Raw genomic sequence first — 17709 nt, 5'->3', positions numbered from 1 at the left:
CATCTACCTGTGCCACCATTCAAACTGCACATCTAAACTGCCAATATCTGTAAAACACAGGTATAGGGACTCACTCAGGCGTGGGCACATCTACCTGTGCCACCATTCAAACTGCACATCTAAACTGGCAATATCTGCAAAACACAGGCAGAGGGACTGACTCGAGTGTGGGCACTTCACCCTAAATACAATGCAAATGTGCAAGTCATCATGCACACTACACCCACTCACCCTTGTATGCAAGAGATTTATGTGGCATGAACCACCTACAAAGCAACAGAGGTGTGTAACAGGGATACGTACAATAATGGGCAAGTGCGTGCCTGAGACACTTCCGGGAGTGGATTACGAGAAAGGCAAGAGATATCCACTTGGCCCAGGATGAACAGGAGTAATTGTGAAGAAAATAATCTACTAGCATTTGTAGCCTTTACACAAAACACCCACCTACACCACATGACACTGCAAACTCCCATCTTGAAACTACACAATGCTTATCTCCCTGACCTCCAATCACAGTGCACACTCCATCTGTGCATCCTTCGTGCTCACAGCAGTAGCATCCACACTGGATATCCACAGAGATCACCCACCAGGGCTCCCTTCACACTGCATTCAAGAGTTGTGCACCTTTAACAGTACGCACCCCTTACCCGCCCTCTTCACTGCAGACCCAGGTGCACACCCTTCAGACCACAAACCTGCCTGCACCTTGTTCAAAACGATCACATGCGGTAAACCCTGTACACTGCACACTCACTGTATGCAGCTGAACTAAAACTACATGAAAATACTTGTCATCGGAAAGGATCACACACAATGGAATAACATGCTGCCAGGCCATCCTAAAATGCCTTTGAAAAAAATCACCCTAAGCTCATGACTTCACCTACAACCACGCCGGCCAAGTTATTAAAGACACGCCATATCAAAGAAAGTGGCCAACGCTCACCTGTTCAGTGTATATACACCTTCAAAGTTTTTATGGTAATGGAGTGCGACTAAGCAGCCCACACCCAAACATTAATTTAGAAGGCAGCGACAAAGAGCAAGATTTCCAAAGATTAGTAATAGTAAAAGAACGGGAACAAGACCGTGTCAATGTCAAAAGAAGGAAGTTTGACATGATTTTTATCTTTTTGTATTGGGGGGTATTCAGTTGAAGAAGAGAAGACATCCAGAGAGAAAGTATGAAAATGAACAACTGGAGCATCTCCGAATAACAGACATGAGAGAGCGACCATGAAAGAAAATTTGCTTAGGATCTGAAAAGTTATTTTGTCTTTAACGGGAAGGATGCTAGTAGGTGATTTAACATGGCTAAATACAGGTTAACCCATCACAAGTCTGGCAGCCGAAATCAGATGACTTGGATGAGAAATCAAGAATTTAAGGGAGACCCAAAAAGAAACAAATTTGAATAATCCAAAAGTAATCCTGTGATAGTAGGGATAACAAGACACTTGTCAGACGGGAAAGGCACAACTTTTCTTACACAGCAGACGTGAAAAGAACATGATGCAACCACAGCAGAAATTTGAAAAGAAAATAATAATAATAAAAGCTCAAAATTACACCAAAATCCTAGAATACAGACTGTGCTCAGCAGAGGGACAGGGCCCTACTTCCATAGGGCAGTAGATATCAGTCTAGGAGCAACTTGCCAAAAAAGCAGAATGATGTGCTCTTTACCAAACCATGTCTGGGCCACATTTTCTGGGGTAGAGGATACCTTTATTGAACTGACACATTCCATAACCTCCATTCTACCCACCAATACCCCCAACTTCCTCCATCTCTCTGCAAACCACCTACTCACAAGCTCATCTCTCGCTGGAAGTCGTCATCTGGGTCAACACCGGATTTCTCTGTTGTGAGACCAGCCACATCTGGAGCCAAACCAGTTGTTATATCAAGACGCTCAACCCAGGCCAAGTCCTTCAGGAAGTCAGCAAGACATTGCTTCAAGCCATCCTGCAATAAAGAACTTGCAACATTATCTCATGTAACATCCTTCAGACACACCTTACACAAGGACAACCAAAGTGGCAAATAGTGACCAAGCAAAGAAGGAAAAACATGTGATCAACAAACTGTGGGATTAGGAAGACACTAATAAAAGAGGAAACATTGAAGTTACTGAATAATAAAGATAATTTTACCACTTGATTACCGTCAGATTCAGTTGTCGTGACCTCGTCCAGGGTTTGAAACAAAATGGTTTTCAACATACCACCTCTTTACAAAACTATTCTTTTCTATGACAAACCACACCTCCCCAGTCCATCAGTGACCTTTCCTAGCTTCTCATTTTGCAAACACCCTTAACATAGAAGGGAAGTTTGTAGAGCAGAATCCTTGAGGAGCTTCTCCGGGTGCTGTTGACGGATCACAGGTGTTTATTTTACCCTATTCGATGCAACTCATTTTACTGACATTCGAAGATCAATCGACTGAGAGGACATACTGGGATCTGACCCTGTGACCGTGGCATCCAACAGATCCCTGGATAGATGTGTTGGTGCATTGAACCTGGCCTCGCTGCCTCTGCTCTAAGCTAGTTCTAGCTTGTCCTCTCTAGCTCATTTTCTTGGCCTCCCTTTTCCCTATTCTTGTTCATATAGTGTGGCAATGCTTGTAGAAGTAATACTAAAAAAGAATGGTATCCTGAGCACTCCTATAAAGTGTGAATTAATAAAGTTACTTTTGGTCGCCCACGTCGTCGCACACAGTCATGAGCGTGCCTTATGAACAGTAACAATTGTTGAGTTTAGACTCGCTAGACTCCAGACGGGTTCCCAATTCACAATGAAAACGTGGTTTTCTATGATAAGTTCATCAGCTTTTTATTTGAAACATTCAAGTATGCCGTGATTCATTTGTAAATTTATACAATTTTCTTCGTGTTTAGCAACATAATCAAATTCTTATGCCACTGACATCAATATGAGTAATGCGCCATTTTTTTACAACACCCAATGCATTTCGGGTCGGAAATACATGACCCTTCGTCAGGGGTCTGTTAAATGAAAACAAAACAGGACCAGATTAGTCACTCTGCATACTGTCTCAATGTGAAATACATTTGACACATAAAAAGCGAAATGCACAGTAAAACATTCGTCTGCCAAAATGCTCGTAAACCATGTTCTCTAATAATCAGGGTCATGTGTGCTCCCATCGAACTCCTAAGTCATTAACAGCAAATTGTAGGTCTGCGCTACCTATTCATTATGAGAGCTTTAAAGTTAAGCATATCGTATATCAATAACACGCCATGTTAACACCCCAAAGTAACACTCACGTTAATTTACAAATGAATCACGGCATACTTGAATGTTTCAAATAAAAAGCTGATGAACTTATCATAGAAAACCACGTTTTCATTGTGAATTTGTAATATGTAGGTTATTTTAATACACTTGTCCTCTTTAAGGAATGTTAGATATGTATTCTACTTTGAAGGTTCTCAGAATGTGTAATGTCCTATGTCATGACCATTACAAGGCGGTTACTCATCCTTGCTGGTCGTGGGTTTTACTTACTAAGGATTAAACCTATATTGAAGATCACAACTTGGATTTTCTTCATTTCATTTATCTAACAAGCATACTACATTTATTGGCGACGATTTGGAGCTTGTAGATAACAAACCCACCGACATGAGCAAATCGGAAAAACTCTTATTTGCAGATTCAAAACCAGAGCCGATTGACAGCGTTTGTTCCCTTTGAAGTGAGCCCAATTGAACATTTTCTGCTACCGCTTCAACTTCTGGAACAATTACAACAAAAACTGTGAGTTTTTTTTATAAAGTTTTGATATTTTACCTCGTCATAGACATCGCTCTGCTTCAACGTTAATTCAAACGCGAGCAGAATTCCATTCTCGCGAACAAAGCCGACTTGCAGCGTGCACACGCGCTTCCTGGAATAGCGCAGCACGTCACATGCGCTGCCTGTACTCGCGCAGCACGTTGTTTAATAGCACGTCACAACTGAACGCGCTCCAAGGCAACGCGCATTGTTTTTTAGGATCGCGCTCGCTGTGTCACAACGTGATTCACTCATTAACATAAGGAAACGAGTGATTTCATCGGATTTACACGAACTTGCTCAATTAAAATTACAAAACAACATACAAAACAGAATTCGGTATTGGTGAACACCATTTTCAAACAAGTAAGAAAAAATATAAATTTTTAATATTGTTATTGTAATTTTACTTTCATAATGGCAACTTCTAATAATAACAACACTGGAATTGTGGCACCTCCATCATTTTTAATAGTGCCTGGAAAACCTCCAACACCATGGCACAAGTGGTTAAGAGTATTCACAAATTATTTGGAAGCTATAGACGCTTTGGAGTATCCTGCCTCAAGAAAAAGAGCTATTTTATTCAATCATCTTGGAGATGCAGGTCAACAATTATTTGATAATTTGTCAGTTGTTCAAGCTCCGCCTGAAGATGACACTTGGAATCAATCAATCAATCAATCAGGTCATTTGTAGAGCGCACTACTCACCCGTAGGGTCTCAAGGCGCTGGGAGGGGGGGGGGTGCCGCTACTGCTCGAACAGCCAGGTCTTGAGCTTCTTCCTGAAGGAGAGGTGGTCTTGGGTCAGGCGCAGATTGGTCGGAAGTGAGTTCCAGGTCTTGGCGGCCAGGTAGGAAAAGGATCTTCCTCCTGTTGTCGCTCTTCGGATGCGGGGGACGGCGGCGAGGGCGTGGTTGGTTGATCTGAGGAGGCGCTTGGGAGTGTAGAAGTTGATCCGGTTGTTGAGGTAGCTCGGGCCTTGGTCGTGTAGGGCTTTGTGCGCGTGGGTGAGGAGCCGGAAGGTGATTCTCTTGTTGACCGGGAGCCAGTGCAGATCTCTCAGGTGTCCGGAGATGTGGCTGCGTCGGGGGATGTCGAGGATGAGTCTCGCCGAGGCGTTCTGGATCCGCTGGAGTCTCTTCTGGAGTTTGGCAGTGGTTCCGGCGTAGAGGGCGTTGCCGTAGTCCAGTCGGCTGGTGACGAGGGCTTGGGTGACCGTCTTCCTCGTCTCGGTGGGGATCCACCGGAAGATCTTACGTAGCATGCGCAGGATGTTGAAGCATGACGAGGAGACGGCGTTGACTTGTCTGGTCATGGAGAGGGAGGAGTCCAGGATGAAGCCCAGGTTGCGTGCGTGGTCCGTCGGTTTGGGTGCGGTGCCCAGGGCGGGGGGCCACCAGGAGTCGTCCCAGGCGGAGGGCGTGGAGCCCAGGATGAGGACCTCCGTCTTGTCTGAGTTCAGTTTCAGGCGGCTGGTCGTCATCCATTCGGCTACGTCTCTCATCCCTTCGTGCAGGTTGGCTCTGGCGGTGGCGGGGTCGTTGGTCAGGGAGAGGATCAGCTGGGTGTCGTCGGCGTAGGAGATGATGTTCAGGTTGTGTTGGCGTGCGATGGCCGCGAGGGGGCTCATGTAGACGTTGAAGAGGGTTGGGCTCAGCGAGGATCCTTGGGGTACGCCGCAGATGACTTTGGTGGCCTCTGACTTGTACGGTGGTAGGCGGACTCTTTGTGTTCTTCCGTCGAGGAAGGAGGTGATCCATTCCAGTGCCTTCTCCTGGATTCCGATGTTGCTGAGGCGCTGTACTAGGGTGCGGTGGCAGACAGTGTCGAAAGCCGCGGAGAGGTCCAGGAGGATGAGGGCCGCTGTTTCTCCGTTGTCCATCAGAGTTCGAAGGTCGTCGGTGGCGGCGATGAGGGCGGTCTCGGTGCTGTGGTTCGCTCGGAAGCCGGACTGTGAGGGGTCGAGGGATCCATTCGTCTCGAGGAAGGCGGCCAGCTGTTTGTTGACGGTCTTCTCGATGACTTTGGCCGGGAACGGGAGGAGCGAGATGGGACGGTAGTTCTTGAGGTCGGTGGGGTCTGCTGTGGGTTTCTTGAGGAGAGCGCTGAGTTCGGCGTGCTTCCAGCTCTCAGGGAAGGTGGCGGAGTCGAAGGAGGTGTTGATGATGTCCCGCAGGTGGGGTGCGAGGACAGCGTCGGCCTTGTTGAAGACGTGGTGAGGGCAGGGGTCAGTCGGAGATCCGGAATGGATGGAGTTCATGGTGCGGATGGTGTCTTCGGTGCTGATCGGGGTCCAGGTGCGGAGGGTGGTGGATGGTGGCGTCGTTGCGGTTGTGGCTTGCGTTGGTTGGTTGTTGAAGCTGTTGTGTATGTCCGTGATCTTGTTGTGGAAGTAGGACGCGAGGGAGTTGCAGAGGTCTTGCGACGGTGTGATGTCGTTGTTTCCGGCGTTGGGGTTGGAGAGCTCTTTCACGATGTTGAAGAGTTCCTTGCAGTTGTGTGCGTTGTTGTCCAGCCGGTCCTTGTATGCATTTTTCTTGGTGGCGCGGATCAGTTGGTGGTGTTTCCGGGTGGCGAGCTTGAGGGTAGTCATGTTGTCCGTCGTTGGTTCCCTTCTCCAGGCTTTCTCGAGGGCTCGACAGTTCTTCTTGGAGCTCTTGAGTTCGTCGGTGAACCATGGTGTTTTTCTGCTGCAGGATCTGCTGGGCGGGGTCCTTAGAGGGGCGAGTTCGTCCGCGCAGTTGCTGATCCACTTCGTGAGGTTGTCGGCGGCCTGGCTGGGGTTCGCTGAGTTGGCGGGAGGGTGCTGGCTCAGGGAGGCGGTGAGCTGGTCGGCTGTGATCTTGTTCCAGCTTCTTCGAGCAACCTGTTGCTGGAGGTGGTGGATCGTCGTTCTTCTGAAGGTGAAGTGGACGCAGCTGTGGTCCGTCCAGTGGAGTCCTGTTGCGTGGCTGAAGGTGACGTCTTTGCTGGATGAGAAGACGGCGTCGAGTGTGTGTCCGGCGAGGTGGGTGGGGGTGGTCACCAGTTGCTTGAGTCCGAGGTTGTCGAGGTTGTCGAGCAGGGTGATGGTGTTGCGGTCGTTGTTGTTCTCCAGGTGGAAGTTGAGGTCCCCCAGGAGGATGTAGTCGGCGGAGGGGAGAGCGTGCGGGCTGACGAAGTCGGCGATGTCCTCGCTGAATCGTGTGCGCGGTCCCGGGGGTCGGTAGATCAGGGTGCCTCTGAGGGTGGTCTTCGGGTTGGTGTGGATCTGGAAGTGCAGGTGTTCAGCGGTGGTGAGGGTGTCGTCGGTGTTGGTCGTGATGCGGATGGTGTCTCTGTGGATGATGGCGATGCCTCCTCCGGTCTGGTTGTCGCGGTCCCTCCGGGTGATCTTGTATCCCTCTGGGATGGCGATGGCGATGTCTGGGGCTGAGGAGGCGTTCATCCAGGTCTCGGTGATGAAGGCAACGTCGGGGGCGGTGGTGTCGAGCAGGTTCCAGAGTTCTACGGCGTGTCTGTGGACGGAGCGGGTGTTGAGTAGGATGCACTTGAGGTGGGTGCTGCTGGAGTTCGGCTTGTCGGGTGCAGGGAAGGTCCGGATGCAGGTGAACTTGCAGGCGAGGCAGCTGAAGGGTCCGTGGGTGTGCTTCGGGGCGGCTCGGTGACATCCTGGGATGTGGCCGGTGTTGAGTGCGGTGAGGTCGGCGGCGCTGTAGGTTCGTCGGGTCGGCTTCCGTCGGTGGGGGCCAGGGGTCCTGGCGCTGGTCGCGTTCCGGTCGCGGACGGGCGCAGACGGGCTTACCTTTGGCGCGCCTTCGGCGCACAATCGGCGCGCCCGCTGCGCGTCACCGCTGCGCGTTCGCACGGTCGCCATTTAAGGCGAAGTGCGCGGGTGGGCGGAGCAGCTGGGAGGCGGGAGCGGGGAGGGTTACAGAAGGCAAAAAGGGGCGTGGCTAAGCGGCGGTGGCGGGAAGGGAGGGCGGGGGGCGTCGAGGAAGGCGGTAGGCGGACAACAAGGAAGGAGGGCAACACGGAGGAGAAAACAAAGTAGAAAACAGGCACAAATGCACGCAAAAGCGGGGAAAAACAAGGGAAAACAAGTTACAAAAGACAAGCACAAATCACTGTAAAAAAAAAAAAATAGTACAAAAAACCACTCGCAGCGGCGGGAGCCGGCAACGAGGCGGCAGCGAGGCAGAGGCGGCTGGGGGCACACGCAGCAGCTGGTGGCCGTGCGGCGCGGGGGTGTCCCACAAGAATGTATATACTGAGGCATTAACTCGCCTCGGCAAACAATTTAAAGATGATCCATCAGTTATGGTAGAAAGACATATGTTTTTCAAAAGAAAACAATTACAGGAAGAGTCCATTGAAGACTACTTAGCAACTTTACGTGTTCTTGCATCAAAATGCGAGTTCGGTACTTATTTAGAAACTGCTCTACGTGATCAGTTGGTCTTTAATTGTTTCAACAAAAAGATCCAGGAGCGAATTTTAACATGTAAAAATCCAACACTGGATGAAGTTGTTGTAATTGCGAAAAGCATCGAATGTTCTGTAGTATCCTCAAAGATTTTAGCTGAACATGCTTCTTCTTCTTCTTCTTCTTCTTCAAACAATTGTAATGTTTCACAGATATCTAGTGATGATACTAGTGTTAATGCTATTTCTAATCGCAATACTGGCAAAAAAGTTTATGAACAAAAATCTAATGTATTTTGTTACAGGTGCGGTTCGAAATTTCATGTAGGAAACAATCCTAAATGTCCAGCACAAGGTAAAAGATGTTCAAATTGTAAACGTATAGGTCATTTTGCTGCCTCATGTCGTTTACCCAAAGATAAACCTAAGGTCAATATGGTTTATTCTGAAGAAGAAATTTGTGATGCTTTAAATGTTTCTTCTATATCTTTTGTTCAAATTAATGCTTTATGTGACTTCAGCATCAAGGGTCCTATTTGTAAAATTTCTATTGGTATACAAACTATACAAGTTATGGCAGATTCAGGATCTCCCATTACCATTTTAGATGAAAGTACTTTTCAGTGTTCTTGGAATGACAAAAAATTACTTGCAACAGATGTCAATCCCAAAGCCTTTGGGGGATTTGATATAACCATGCGTAGTTATTTTCCTGATAACATAGATTTTAAAGGGCGAGTAATATATACCAAAATCTATGTTGCACTGAATGGCAGGGATATTTTGGGTTGGCAAGATCAGGCTAGGTTAGGTATTATTTTAAAGCCTGGTCATCCTGAACCCGTTGCCTTGGGAGATCTACCCATTCTGTCAGTTTGTGATTATTGTAATGATCCTATTCTCTGCAATGTTTTAGAGAAATACAAAGCTGTATTTGAAGACAGAATTGGTTTAGTTAAAAATTTCGAACACAAAATTAAATTAAAAGACAAGGCTTGTCCTGTTGTCCAGAAGGTACGACCAGTGCCTCTATCAGTTAGACAAGATTTAAGGAAGCACATTGAATCTCTTGTTGCTCAAGACATTATTTGTCCAATCGAATCTTCAGAATGGGTTTCTGCTGCCGTCGTAGCACGAAAACCTTCTGGGGAAATTCGTTTATGTGCAGACCTTCGGGTACTTAATCGCAACATTGTTATTGACGTGCATCCCCTACCTAAAATTCATGATATGCTAGCCAATATTGGTAGTAGCAAATATTTTTCTACTATTGATTTGCGCTCAGCGTATCATCAAATTCCATTATCAACAGAATCTCAGCCTCTTACAACGTTTGTAACACCTTTTGGAGTGTATATGTATAAAAGATTACCTTTCGGACTTGCTTCAGCGGCAAGCATATTTCAAAGGTTAATGGATACAATTTTTAATAATTGTCCTGGAATTCAAGCTTTCCAAGATGACATTTTGGTACATTCTGAATCTTTAGATCAACATTATATACTAATGGAATATGTTTTGAAATCATTACAAAGTAATGGTCTTACCATCAATAAGAAGAAATGCAAATTCCTAACAGATGAAGTAGATTATTTGGGCCACAACCTCTCAAAAGAAGGTATTAAACCCAAATCATCTTTATTAGAAGCTATTAAAAATGCGCCCTCTCCTCTAGATAAAGACTCATTAAGGGCATTCTTGGGTTTAAGTGAATATTACGCCCGTTTTGTAAGGAACTATGCAATAGTGGTCCAACCACTTAGAAATCTTTTAAAAAAGCATGCCAAATATATATGGTCTATGGAATCGCAAACTGCTTTTGACTCAGTCAAGAATATGATTCTCACTGCTCCTGCTATCAAGCCTTATTCCCATGGTGTCCAGAGCATCATAACGGTGGATGCTAGTTCTCGCGGTCTGGGTGCTGTCCTTAGTCAAATAATTAAAGGGGAAGAATGCACCATTGCATTTGCTTCACGTTCTTTGACTTCGGCTGAAGTCAATTATAGTACTATAGAGCGAGAAGCTTTAGCGTGTTCATGGTCCGTGGAAAAATTCAGAATGTATATCTGGGGAACTAGGTTTCTTTTGTACACGGACCATAAACCATTGATTTACATGCTAGGCGAAAGTTCTTCCAATAGAGCTTCTTCTCGTTTAGTTAGATTATTAGATCGACTCCAAGAGTTTAATTTTGAGATAAAATACTTACCGGGAGGTAAAAACATCCGTGCGGATTGTTTATCACGCATACCTTTGTCCACACATGAGTCTATTAATTCAGATCTAGAGTGTGTTTTCGCAGTAGATGATGCCCTTCAGGGTAGTAAGATCACCAAGCAAGATTGGTTAAGTAGTATGGATAATGATTCTTGCCTACAGAATGTTAAGAAATTTTTGATAAAAGGTTGGCCTAAAGATAGAAGCATGTCCATGGAGGAGAAACATTATGCACAAGTTGCATCTGAATTGTCTGTGTCTGGTGACATTTTATTTAGACAAGACAAATTTGTCCCACCAGTTGGCATTAGACAATCAATTATTTCTGTGGCCCATGAGACACATCCTGGGATTACTGGTACCACAAATAAAATTAAAACCACTTATTGGTGGCCTGGAGTTGACAACCAGGTTAGATTATTTGTCAACCAATGTCCACAATGTTTATGCTCCGATAAACATTGGTAGTTGTCCAATTCACCACTGGTTCCGGTACAATGGCCCGAGGCCCCTTGGCAGAAAATTGCTCTGGACTTTTCGGGTCCATTTTCTGTTTTCAATGATGACTATAAATTTTTGATTGTGGCCATTGATTACTTTTCAAAATGGATTTATTTTTCTTTTGTTAAGAATCCGAATTCTAGAACTGTAATTTCTTTTCTAAAGCGAATATTTGTCATTGATGGTACTCCACATGAAATTGTTACCGATAATGGTTCACACTTTGTTTCACAGGAAGTGAATATGTTTTTAAACAATTTAGATGTCAAGCATACTTTAGTTCCTCTTTACAGTCCTGCATCAAATGGTCTGGTGGAGAGGGCAAACCGTTTGTTAAAGGAAGCTGTTCAAACTGCTTGTGCAAATAATCTTGATATTTCAGAATTTCTTCATGAGAAAATATGGAACTATAATTGTACCCCGCACAGTACCACAGGAGAATCTCCTTTTGTTTTACTTCGTGGTAGGATTCCTACATCTAAATTGAATCCTTCTTGGTTAATGAAAAGTTCTCTAGTAAATGTTGATTTAGCCAAGATTCGTGAACGTGTTAAAATGAAACAGGAAAGTTATAAAGGTAATTATGACAAACGCATGAAAGTTACAGAAAAACCTCTTGTGTCTGGTGATTGGGTCATTATTAAGAAACCTGTGAAAATCACTAAGGGCCAATCCAAATTTTCTGCCCCTGTGAAAGTATTGAAAGTTTCTAGAACTGCAGCTCTTTTATTTGAGAGAGGTTGGTGGAACAAGAATGCTCTCATTAAGATTTCTGATCAACAAGCAAAAATTATTGCTTCCAATAAGCAGACTTCAGATTCTTCTGATGGTTCCACTGCTGATTGGTTTGGTGTTGGTGAATCTTCAATGAGTGCATCTCTTCCTGTCAGTCGTTCTGCTAATAACGTTCTTGAATCTTCATTGTTAGCTCAGGGTGATTCTAATAATCTTACAGCTCTCCCTGCTTTACAACCGGTTTCGAATACCATTGGTGAGGGGGATGGAAGGGGGATAGGCCGCAGAATCAGATCTATCCCTGTGAGACTTCATGATTATGTTTTGAATTAGTTTTTTTTTTTTAGACTTATTTTAGTGAAATTTATATTTGGTTTTAATTTATTTATTAGGGGAAGGATGTGTAATATGTAGGTTATTTTAATACACTTGTCCTCTTTAAGGAATGTTAGATATGTATTCTACTTTGAAGGTTCTCAGAATGTGTAATGTCCTATGTCATGACCATTACAAGGCGGTTACTCATCCTTGCTGGTCGTGGGTTTTACTTACTAAGGATTAAACCTATATTGAAGATCACAACTTGGATTTTCTTCATTTCATTTATCTAACAAGCATACTACAGAATTGGGAACCCGTCTGGAGTCTAGCGAGTCTAAACTCAACAATTGTTAATGCTTGTAGAAGGCCTGCTTCTTTTTGTCAATCTAGAGTACCACCATGGCCTCGAACATCACTACTTCCGATACGTCGTCACAAGTATTTGTTGAGAATTCAATAATCTTCATCATTTGTTCTGATTTCTCTGCATCTCTTCACTCTTGAATGTGTTACCCACTTTTCATCTTGAACCCCAAGACCACAATACTTTAGGTTTCCAGCTTCTGAACCTCATGTTTGATTGCCACCCACCACTACTAGATTTGCTCCATCTGCTCGCCCCCCACCCCCCCTTTGAAAATATGCCCCAACTTCAGAAGATTTAGCACTCCTATCTGGATACAGATATTTACAGGTAACAATAGTTTTGCATTTCGAGTCTTTTCACACAGTATTCTGTTGTATTTCCTTACTTGTATTTTATCCTATCTCTTTAAGATGTACATTCCATAATTGCTGATGTCATAATGGGACGCAATTAACTTCAGTGGAGATGGTCAGTTTCTTGGAGAAATGTGGGATTGTGCATTCAAGGACGTCATTGTACAACCCACAGGGTAATTGCATGGTTGAGAGGGCGAACCGCATGGTTAAGGGCGCTATCCAGATGGCCCTGTCATCTAGGGAGAATGTGAGAGAGTTGGTTAATGATTTAGTTTGGGCCTATAGAACCACCGAGAATGGTGTGACTGGGATGATTCCTTTTTGTGTAATGAGGGGGCGTTCAGCTGGTACCAAACTTGTTGCAGCATGGATGAAGGAGTGTCTACGTTCTGGTGTTTTGGAGAAGAAAGGATGATGAGGAGGTGGTGAGTAGGCGTAGCTTTGCGGTGAATGATTGGGTGAAAGTGAAACCAGGACGTGTTGGTGTTGGATTAACTAAGTTCAGGGGCCCGTTTAAGGTCAAGGCTGTACATAAGAGATTTGTGACCTTGTTTAATGGAGAGCATTGGAATTTGAGACGGGTGGCTCTGTACAAGAAAGCGGAAGAGGACGTTGTTTTTCCTCAGTCTAACCGCAGGGTAGAATCGAGAGAGGGTGGTGGAAGTAGAATTGGAGTCAGTAGGGAGCAGAGAGAAAGAAGACCACCGAGATTCTTGCAAGATTTCGTTTGTGAATGAGAGTCGTTCCATGTAGCAGTGGGCATGGGCATAGTTTGATTTAGTTTAGGCATAGGTTTTTTTTTTTGTTTTTTATGGGAAGGGAAGAGGATATGTTGCATTTCCTTACTTGTATTTTATCCTATCTCTTTAAGATGTACATTCCATAATTGCTGATGTCATATTGTGCTTTGGATTGTCTTGATTCTGGCTTGTCAGTTAGCTCCCTGGCTTTCTGATGGGAACAAGCAAAAAATTTGGAGGTACCCCTGGTTTTGTGCAACAGGGAGGGGGATTCAAACAGTACGGCGAAATCATTAAATATTGTCCAAGTAGGTTGCTACCATGTCACGACACATAAATGAGTCTTGAATTATAATTAAAAGATCGGTGCAAGGGACATCGTAGTGCTTTATTATTTAAATAAGTGGAGCACGAAAAGTCCGCTTTTCTCAAAATAGTTTCCATTCCCGGACGGGTCCCGAACTACGAGGTCCGATTTAATATTTAGGTCAAAACGCTTTAAAAGTTGAGTATACTTGTGCGTTATTATGACTATTAAAATTCTAGATAATACGGCGTTTTTTTGATAATCAGAGCACTTCCGGGTCAAATTAGAGAAACCGGATATAAAAAGGACGTTTCAAAACATGGGCGCCACTCTTCTAATCTTCAGGAAGACGCCGCTACGGAGGAGCAGGGAGGCCACTTACGAAACACAAGGTGAGACATGGGCACTAATCCAGTTGGTTAGAACTAGCCCCAAGCGCTCTGGATAGGTTATTTCTTTAAATTACTTTTTTAATAGAAAGTCTGGAAGAGAATGAGCAGAATTAGAAGTTTCCACTTTGAGCACAAGATTTTGACTCAGGGTATATATAGATAAATAGAACAAGCCCTGGAGTAACAATACGGTGGCGGCTCCCTCTCTCAAAAAACTTATGGCTTATAATATAGACACAAACGTGTAACGTTTATAAAAAGAGGGTATATAAAAATACGAATAATCAGTAATATTGTATGACCGTGTGCAAATCTGTAACCCCTAGTGAAATCTATTTGATAAATGGATGTTTTTAAAAAAAAATATCCTTAGAGACTTGGATCCTTGATGAAAGAAATCCTGACAGTGAGGCCGCGCACTATCTATTTGCCGCCGAAGCCCATTTTGAATCAGCTAAAAATGCGATAAGGTTAGTAATTTTGCGTTCTAATCGTTAAGATCACAAACACGGGTGATTATTGAACATAAAGTAAGAACAACCGTTAAATAATCGTGGAAAAGATACTTTAGTCTTGTTATCTATGCATTTCCAGGTTTTGTAACAAATACCATAAGAAGTACTGCCCTGATTGATGGTGGCTCCTCCGTGCACACACAACACAGAGTTCCTCAGACCTAGAGGTAATATTGACAACTGTTTAGTAACTTAGTCTAAACTGTGATTTCCAGATATCCATTACTTAAACGAACTTTTGTTATTTATTACCAGTTCAGCTCAAGGAAATTGAAAAACCTGAGCATCTTGCAAATTCATGTGGGATTATTTCGAAATGCTTCATTTCTTAATAAAATACAGGTATGACGAACATCTTCAATAAAAGTTTAATAATAAATAATATAATTTTTTTTAAAAAGCATCCTAATGTTAAAAACAGCGATGCAGCAAATTAAATACAATTGTTAGAGGGACGCGGTTCCATCTACGAGGTTCAGTTACCCAAAGGATCTTGAATCTAAGTTCCGAATATGCAAAGAGAACAAACTCTCTGTTACTTGAACAAAGTGGTCTGGTATATTTAAGGGTATATCTAGTGGTGTATAACAATAGATAGTAATATGACTAGGTCAAAAGGATGAACTTGTAAAAAGACAAATACTTAAATGTTTTTATTTATTTTTAGAAACAATGGAGTCAAAATGTTGTAAAGTCCTGAAGAAGGTGTGAAAAAAGAAAAAAGCACCGAAACGCTGCGTCGACTGTTTTTGATTAAATTTTGACTTTTTATATATGACTGTATAACCATGTTATGAGTTATTTTTAAAATTCTTTTTAATATTGTGATAATATGTTAGATTGTAACCCCATTGGGAGGTAAATAAATCATTCTTGATTATTTTTTTAAAGACACAAAACTTTTCTGTTTGGTATATTCGAGTGTGTTCACAAGTTCATTTAAATGGTTTGTAACTGTGCTACTTAGTAGGTACGCCTGTACCATTTACAGATTGGTGGATAATAGATCCCCCCCTTACCCAGACCACCCCCAGTAGTTCTTACACCAGCTATTGGCTGTCTTTTCAGACAGGGTTTCCTTCATATTTCTACTTTCTGATGGGAACACCAGTTCTTCTCTGTGGCATTTGATTAAATACTCATTAGCCATTTCTACTTTGGTATCTGCCTTATTACTTTGATTATTACATATTCCCTCTAGTGACTGGGCTCAGAATCATCTTGATGAACGGTCTTTAAATATTACTACAGACAGTCTTTATTATCCACCACCTTATAAGCCTGATGGTGGAAACCAGAATCTCAAGATGGAACATATGAGGGGCTGTTGGTCTTATGGTCGAGGTCATCATGAGTTATATAGATAAGTTAAGATGCTTTCCCAAACCCAAACACTGGACTGTGAAATAATTTACAGAATGGGAATCCAGATTAGCTTCACACTGCTAGGACCTGGTTATCTCGAGGGCCTAACACCAGATCTATAGGAGCTCTTGGCAGCCCCAGGTCCATATTTCCCACATGAAACTTAGCATGACAAATGGAGCAATTCCGAATCTTTCACAGACCACTTGTAGGGGGTCTATTCCCCATATTTACAAAATATACAATCAGCAGTGCGTCTCTGAGGCTTTGTAAGGCGCTCGGGTTTGGGGTTACCACAATACGGGGCCCTTATTAGTGGAAGAAAACTGTATTTTAGATATCTTTAATCTTACACCCACGAGTGCCAATTTTATTTTACACTCACCTAAATTTACCCTCTATATCTGAGAAGGAAAGGTTTGCTCCTTTCCTACTTTAAGTATGTGTGTGGTCCAATACAGAAGTCTGTTTTAACCATGAGGTAATTTTAGATGGTCTCAAATTAGATAGTTGTTAAAGCAAAAAAAATCAGAACAAGCAGTAAATATAGAACAGAGTCGATTCTATATGATCTACCCAGCCGGACAGAAAATGTAATACAAAAAAATAGATTTTCTGTCAAGAGACAGTTGCAATATCCAGTAGGATACAGTCCTGTATCCAAAGCAAGACAATACACTAACAGGTGTGACAAGGTAACAGTTTTAACAAAAAATCATAAACATTCAAGACAGTTAAGCGAAACAGAAAGATTGCTTGTTCTTAATTATACATGAAGAGACAAGCATAGTACGTAGCAACAAACGTGACACAGAGATAGAATTGTTTGTGTGCACGCTGTTTTTTAAGGTCGACATTTCGATCCCATTCATTGGGTAACTGGGATCATCATCAGGATAGTGATACTGTAAGCCTGAGAAAACACTTTGTAGAAAACCAAAAACCATACTTAAGCGCATGGGCAAAGGACACAGTGGTCCATGGAGGTAGTGGGTTAATCCAACTCCTAGTGTAGCCAAGAGAAAGTTCCTTTGTCCGGTGCTCAGGGACATGCGAGGGGGTCCTGGCGGAGAAGCCGGTGACCTTAAAACCGGAGTGAGGGGGAATGCAGGCTGGCGGGGGGTCCTTGGATGTAAGCGGTCGGTGCCGCGTTGTGACTGGTCCGTGGATGTAAGCGGACGATGCCGCGTTGCGAGGGGTCTGTGGAGCGCGGATGCTGAGCGCAATGGCTCACAAAGATCTCTAGAAAAAGCTCCACCAAAAATTACTTTGTACCTTTAGCTTCTGTTGAACCTGTGTGTTACACTACCCTGGAACTAATGAGGTGGGAGAAATCGCTTCTCTTCTATAGGGCAGACACTGTGTGGAGATTGAGATGTTTCCCAGGTGCTGCTAGTTACTGGGGAGATAGCTTGCCTGCTTGCACCCGTTATGGGACACCTGGGGAATCTATGATGCACTTTGAACTTGCCTGCTTGCACACGTTATGGGACACCTGGGGAATCTATGATGCACTTTGTCTTTTTGTAAATTTTATAGGCTCTATTTTATGCACTTTCTTAAACCCATCCTAAAACCTTTAGCGTTTCAGAGGTGTAAGGATGCTGTATCCGGTTTGGCGTTTGGATCACCCTGAAAGGGGTTTCTGGTTGGCTAGGTTTTGCACC

The 17709-nt window shown here is 43.7% G+C and overlaps 1 protein-coding gene across 2 annotated transcripts in view; it reads right to left on the bottom strand.

The window, feature by feature from the left end:
- EBNA1BP2 (EBNA1 binding protein 2) overlaps window positions 1–17709 on the bottom strand; it is a 161647-nt gene that overhangs the window by 66379 nt on the left and 77559 nt on the right. For both annotated transcript variants that reach the window (XM_078672394.1, XM_078672399.1), the window contains exon 4: window positions 1820–1974. In XM_078672394.1, the coding sequence (XP_078528520.1) occupies window positions 1820–1974 (155 nt within the window). The remainder of the gene's footprint in view (window positions 1–1819; window positions 1975–17709) is intronic.

Source organism: Lissotriton helveticus, chromosome 1_2 (assembly GCF_964261635.1).
Source record: "Lissotriton helveticus chromosome 1_2, aLisHel1.1, whole genome shotgun sequence".
Taxonomy (NCBI): domain Eukaryota; kingdom Metazoa; phylum Chordata; class Amphibia; order Caudata; family Salamandridae; genus Lissotriton; species Lissotriton helveticus.
This window is presented reverse-complemented; position numbering and strand designations above follow the sequence as displayed.